This window comes from Colias eurytheme, chromosome 22, assembly GCF_061535395.1.
Source record: "Colias eurytheme isolate Ceu_HAF_F1 chromosome 22, ilColEury1 Martin Lab GWU primary, whole genome shotgun sequence".
NCBI lineage: Eukaryota > Metazoa > Arthropoda > Insecta > Lepidoptera > Pieridae > Colias > Colias eurytheme.
This window is the reverse complement of record NC_143001.1, coordinates 6,095,903-6,102,457: the sequence shown is the minus strand read 5'-3', so window position 1 is coordinate 6,102,457 and position 6,555 is coordinate 6,095,903. Positions and strand designations below refer to the sequence as shown.

General features: G+C 32.6%; 2 protein-coding genes across 3 annotated transcripts; one reads left to right on the top strand and one right to left on the bottom strand.

Annotated features, from left to right (window-relative positions):
• Nucleotides 1-240: 240 nt before the first annotated feature.
• On the bottom strand, nt 241-6,335 carry LOC149898724 (serine protease inhibitor 77Ba-like). Of its 2 annotated transcripts, none has more exons than XM_090115214.1 (2): nt 6,254-6,335; nt 241-1,586 (listed from the first exon to the last, which is right to left on the bottom strand). In XM_090115214.1, exon 2 carries the CDS (start codon nt 1,554-1,556, stop codon nt 345-347), a length of 1,212 nt encoding a protein of 403 aa, XP_089971340.1. In that variant the 5' UTR covers nt 1,557-1,586; nt 6,254-6,335; the 3' UTR covers nt 241-344. The 2 variants fall into 2 exon arrangements, with proteins under 2 accessions (XP_089971340.1, XP_089971339.1); XM_090115213.1 differs by lacking the exon at nt 6,254-6,335 and adding an exon at nt 2,272-2,403.
• Nucleotides 2,372-4,434, top strand: LOC149898725 (serine protease inhibitor 77Ba-like). Its single transcript, XM_090115212.1, has one exon. The coding sequence runs from the start codon at nt 2,587-2,589 to the stop codon at nt 3,820-3,822; it is 1,236 nt and encodes a 411-aa protein (XP_089971338.1). The 5' UTR covers nt 2,372-2,586; the 3' UTR covers nt 3,823-4,434.
• Nucleotides 6,336-6,555: the final 220 nt, after the last annotated feature.

Sequence of the window (6,555 nt, the reverse complement as noted above, 5' to 3'; positions counted from 1 at the left end):
AACTTCCGCATTTATAATGGGAAGATCTTATGGCGCATATGTCAATTTAATCCGAAATCTATAAATTCTGATAGATGGCGCTATATTATGTAATGTGTATGTCTGTATGTAATACACAGATGTAAATAAGGAAAAACAGATAAAAAAATATGTATAAACAATACTAGGCAAAAGACAAATAAATATCCAAAAAAATTTGGTAAGTAAAGGTTTTATTTAGGAGTTAGTTACATATTGTATAAAAAATAGGTAATCTTAAACGATTCTCTGAACCACACAATTTATGAAAAGATTATACATTTAATATTATAAATTATTAATAAATATTAAATCGTTTAACCAACTCATGTAGGTACTACATAGAATCCACAAAACAAAATTGTATTTGTAATTTTCTCGACTACGAAATATACGAACGGTCGGTTAGCTATAAAGGTGAGACCACCCACTCGGGTACCAATCACACTATTCATTGCTTCAGACTTAGTAACACCTTCCTCATTAAGATCTATTTCTACTTTATGAATGAATTTCTTTACATTTATCGGCATTCTAGCCATTTTCGGCAATGAAATGTAACTCTCACTATCAAATAAATCATAAACGCCCATATTTTCAAGCGTGTTTTTCAAATTTACGCGCGTTCTTGTGCGTATCTTCGGCATAACAACAAGAATTTCTTTCAGGCTCTCTGTAGCACTCACAGTCTGTCGAAATTCATCGAAAACTTCACTGAACGATGTTTTGGCAAAGTTTTTAAAAGCGTCGTGCAAAGACACGCCCGCGTACGGCAAAAACACCATCATGGACAATTTATTGTCATTGGCGAACGGTAATTCGACAGCATGTGCTTGTAATATATCAATATAAACATTCGGAAATGTATGTCGATTGTACATCATGTCGACCTCCCCAATTTTATTTCCATTGTCATCGTAGAACGGCTTTTTGGTTGTAAAATGTGTGTCGAAATGATATGTCCACAAACCTTTAAAATACATCGCGCTGTAAGGTAGCATCACGTCATTCTCTAGGTGTAAATCATTATCGTTGATCAGCTTTAATGTATTGAAGTGAGCCTGAAGCTTGTTTAGGTCATCTTTGATTTTGACTGGATCCAATACGTCCAGAGGTATAAATGTGGTTTTGTACTTTAATGCTTCTTGGAAGAACTCCATTTCTGGCAGTCTGTTTTTGTCAATGAATATTCCGCTCACCTTTTGTAGGTCTAAATGCGGTGAATGGATTTCGTGATTTTTTATGAAAGCATTGAAATTACTCGCCAAATTCCCTTTTCGTAAGGTGCTAGGCAGGACGCGAATAGCGCCGCTTATTTGTTTTTGAATGTCGCCTGTAGCCCCTGCCTCCAGAACTAATAAAGTCGTCCACACCGTCACTGGAGAAATTACTAAATTAGCCCCATTAGATGAACTGTTTGTAAAGAATAACAACTCGAGTGTGAAGTTATTAATTTTGTCGGATAGGAAATTTAGTTTGGCTTCTTCACTTCTACAAAATGTGAATAAACAACACACCACAATAACGTAAAGATTCATTTCAGCGTTCCTTCTGGTTTCCTGTATGTCCTGCCGAATTATAATACTTATCAGATTTAACACATTATTTAACATAAAATTATAACTATTGTTTGTGCAGCTAGTTAAAAAGTTAAGTGCTATATACCTACCTAGTAATCTGTATACCTATATATATAATATAATATCCCAAATAGAAAGAAATAAATTACTGGGATATTTACATTTCATCTATAATATAAAAATGAATCCCAAAATGTGTTGGTAAGCGCATAACTTGAGAACGGCTGAACTGATTTCGATAATTCTTTTTTTATTATATTCCTTGAAGTACGAGGATGGTTCTTATGTAGAGAAAACGTAAATATGTACCACGGGCGAAGCCGGGGCGGACCGCTAGTAATTAATAAAATAAATAATATGTAGTTCTAATTTTCAGAAAACATTTTTTTCTACTTAGGTAATTGTATTAAATGACATCTATGTGACATACTAGATAACATATTCAAGATAAGCTGAGATAAGCACAATAATATTGTTATTGACCGAATGGTTCTTTGGAAATTAATCAAGCAGCTAATAGATGGCACTCAAAACCTCACGGCTCACAAAAACATAAACAACATTGAACATTGACATTTGACATTGAAATAACTTTGCTGCTTCCTCCTTGGAATTAATATCATAAGTGGATAAAATTTAAACTATTACATAGTCTAATTAATTGTTCACTTACATGAATAATATTTAACGTTACATGTTAAAATATAATATAATAAGTACGACTATTTCGCCTAATTCAATTCGCGCACTAGATTGAATTTTATATTCTAAACTACTATGATGTCGATAAAACTATACGAGTAACATATAAACCGGTTCTATCTATAATATTATTGGTTTTCCCCAACACGATTAATTATTTGACTCTGTCTGCACACACGAGTCACTTGCTGTTTGTAGGAAAATGGTGTACGAACTGTAAGGTTGTTTTTTTACATTTATAAAATAATAATAAGTTCATAAGTTTATCAGAAGGAACCTAATAAAAATGCGTGCTTTAGTGAGTGTGTTATTATGTGTGCTCGCACCTTTGTGTAGTGGTCAAAATGCAGTCATTCCTGATAAAAAGAACTTACATCTGGGACTATCTGAAAGAATAGGCAATTTTTCAGTTGAACTATTGTACTACACTACCGCAGCCCAAGAACGAGGTACGAATTTAATTATATCGCCTATAACTGTATGGACAGTCCTTGCAGTGATAGCTGAAGGTGCAACTGTGAACACACTGACTGAAATATGCAAGGCCATACGAATTGCACCCAAAAATAGACAATTAGTTCGTGATAATTTCCAAAACATCCAACAGTTTCTAGAAGTCAAAACGAGAACTGTTGAATTGCAGAAATTGAACTCGATGTTCGTCGACCAGACGAATCGGCCAGAATCAGATTTTATTGAAATAGCCAAACAATACGAAACATCGTTGATCCCACTTAATTTCTCTGATCCGGACCATACATCCAACACTATTAACGATGTTATATCGAATTTCACTCATGGCAGGATTTTGAAGTTAATAGACAGCAATGACTTAAGGGACAGTCACATGGTTTTATCCAGTGCTTTGTACTTTAAAGGACAATGGACTCTTCCATTCAATTCATCATTCACAATGAAGCGGCCTTTTTATAACAGTGCTGGGGAAGTAATAGGTCAAGTTAACATGATGTACAATAGATATACTTACCCATTTGCTAACATAGAAGCCTTACAAGGTAGAGTGATAGAAATACAATATGGAACTGAGAACCGTCTGTCCATGTTAATAATGGTCCCTTATCCAGGGGTATCTCTTCCAGAGATGTTCTATAATTTCAATAACATCTCTCTCGACTTAGTGTTTGCAGAATTGAAGATAGCAAAAGAAGAATATGCAGAAGATGAAGTCGATGCATTTATTCCGAGATTTAAAATTGAAACGAACATTGATTTGACTGAATCTCTAAAGGATATGGGTATTCACGATATGTTTGATGAAACTAAAGCTAGGTTGCCTAAAATTACTAGAGTGCCCACTTTTGTCAAGAAAGTGGTGCATAAAGCAGAAATAGAGGTAACCGAGGAAGGAACAACTGCATCGGCAGCCACTGCGGCTGAATTTAGCAATCGTATTGGTGTCTTGCGTTTTGAAGCAAACCGACCATTCTGTTATTTAATCGTTGAAAAGACCACTAACACCATTGCCTTTGGTGGGTTCTATCAAGTTCCAGAATTGTTCTAGTTTTTAGTGGAATAATAAATATAAGATCTGGTCATTCTGTGATTACTATGATCTAATTGTCCTAAGACCTAGATTGCCTAGATTAAGTATTCTTAGATTATATTTAAGTTACTTGATATTTGTGTATGAAATTTTCAACAATTTATTCTATATATTGTCAAGAAAAGAATATTCAATTCTGATTAATATCTGATAAAACCTAGCTTATGTGTTAATCCAAGTCACTCTCTATATGTGTGCTAAATTTAAATAATAAAAAATACATATTATGAAACTGCTGGTTTTGTGATACTAATAAAGTGACCTTACATATGTTTTAGTATAATTATTATAGAAATGGACCAAAATATGTGATTATTCATGATATTTTTTTCCACTTAACCCATTGAGGCCCGATTGGTCCACAATAGATTTTCTATTGTGTCTGTGATTCCGGGGCCCGAGTTATTAAATCATGTTTGTCTAGAAGAAATAGTTTGATAGAGGTAAAGAAAGTCCTTTTTATAAGTTTTCTATGCAATAAGTTCTCTATTTATGCCAGCCAATTTCAAATTTAATTAAAATATAATATATTTTGTAGATAGCAGAATACTCACTGCAAAAGTGTTATGTCAAGATTTTTTTACTTTTATTATTATATTTTTAAACATTATTTTTCATAGTTTCATTTTAACACCCATGAATATTTACTCCCTTTTTGCAATATTTTTTTTAATGTTTCACCCATTTATTTATTGGACTTGTAACTAAATGATAGACACAGGATATATTTTTTTATATTTTTATACTATTTACCTAACTACATCATTGTTCTGAGTTTTTGTTTGATTGTATGTCTAATGTCTATTGTCCACCCTTTACACTGTAAGTGATTGGTGTATTTTTTTTCTTGTATACTTATAGATATGGTTAAGAGGCAAATTATCAGTTTCTGTCCTCTAATGTACCTACCTACATATTTTTCTGCTATTTCAATCTCTTTATGTTCTGTTTCGTGAAAAAGGTATTCTCCAAGGTACAATCTATCTTATCGTCAAAATTCATCCAAATCGGTTCAGACGTTATAACGTATCTATCACACAGACAGCTGCGTGCATAAATTAATAATAATTTATTCATTTATTCAAGTAATCAGGACTCATATTGATAGTAACAATTAATAACTTAAAAATTATGTTAGTAAAATAATACAATTTAGGTATTATGACTGCTAGGAATGCACTCCACTGCTGCAATACTATCAATGAAGCAGCCAGTTTTCAGCAGGTTTACATACCAACAGTCGAGCCGACTCTATTATATACCTAATATTATTATTTACTGCACACTGTTTTCCATAATGCAAAACTATTGGTTTTCCCTACTATGTATGGTTCATGTTTGATATTACTAGGTACCTATAAGATTATTTATTCTATATAATATTATATATTACGCAAGCAAAGCCGGGGAATACAGCAATCTTTAATAGAAGAGTAGTCTTATATTCCATTTGAAGTATAAAAAGCAACGATTTAGTTTATCAAAGTACCTTAACTTAACCCTATAATATTTTCATTTCGAATGCAACCAGTTTTTTTTGCGTGGGTTTGACCACTTTCTATTTATAATTAATTTATATAAACAAGCTGTGTAGACAGTGCAATATTAGACTTTATTACCCTACATTAGCCAACAAATAGCCAATAGGTATCAGCTATTCTCTAATTCCATTGATATAAAATTAACATTTTAATACTATTTACAAGATACTAGGTGATCATACTAAGGACAAAGTTAGTATTTATATCAATGATATTATATTTAACTAGCGGTCCGCCCCGGCTTCGCCCGTGGTACATATTTAAGTTTTCTCTACATAAAAACCATCCTCGTACTTCAAGGAATATAATAAAAAAAGAATTATCGAAATCGGTTCAGCCGTTCTCGAGTTATGCGCTTACCAACACATTTTGCGATTCATTTTTATATATAAGAAGAAGATAAAATATCATTGATTTATATACATATATAATAAAATCGTAGATAGCTTAAGACGAGTAAGGACATAGGATAGGTTTTATCCCGGAAATTCAAAACGAACGGTTTTTCTTTGACTACGCGGGAGAAGCCGCTGGCTGGTGGAAAGGTTATTTCATAAGAAATTTGTTTTATATTAGCCGTATTGCACTCATTTTCGACCACGATAAAATGCATGGATTTACCCATTATTTTCCTTCTGTCTTCGAGTTGTGTAGTAGTTACTCTAACTTACTATTAATTAGTATTTTATTACGGTTTTAGGCCTGGTAAACCACATGACATCATAGTTAGATAGAATGAATAAGCTGTAGGTAGGTGTAGAAGACCTTTAATATTGGCATTGTTAGATATGCTTTATAATTTTAAAAATTGGTAAGCTACTAGTCCTCGTAAAATTATTTAAGCTTACCTATCTGTTGAGTCAACCCTTTTCTTGTCTAGAATTTTTGTTAACTATTAATCCAGTTGTATTAACACGAATAACATGTCTGTCTGTTCGCTATACCGATTACTGAATCAAAATATTACACAAGGGTAAATAACACAAACACAAGTACATACATAGGTTCCTATAAAAAATTCTTATCTGCAAACGCTCGCGCTGTATAATGAGGAAAAAAAATAGATAGAAATAGACGTAACAGTAGTTTCGTCATACGAGTGACAAAATTTCGAGGAATGGTTGAATAAAGCTATTAATAATAACATATT

Coding starts and splice junctions, on each gene's coding strand:
- LOC149898724 (XM_090115214.1), bottom strand. CDS start 1,556: ATGAATCTTTACGTTATTGTGGTGTGTTGTTTATTCACATTTTGTAGA.
- LOC149898725 (XM_090115212.1), top strand. CDS start 2,587: ATGCGTGCTTTAGTGAGTGTGTTATTATGTGTGCTCGCACCTTTGTGT.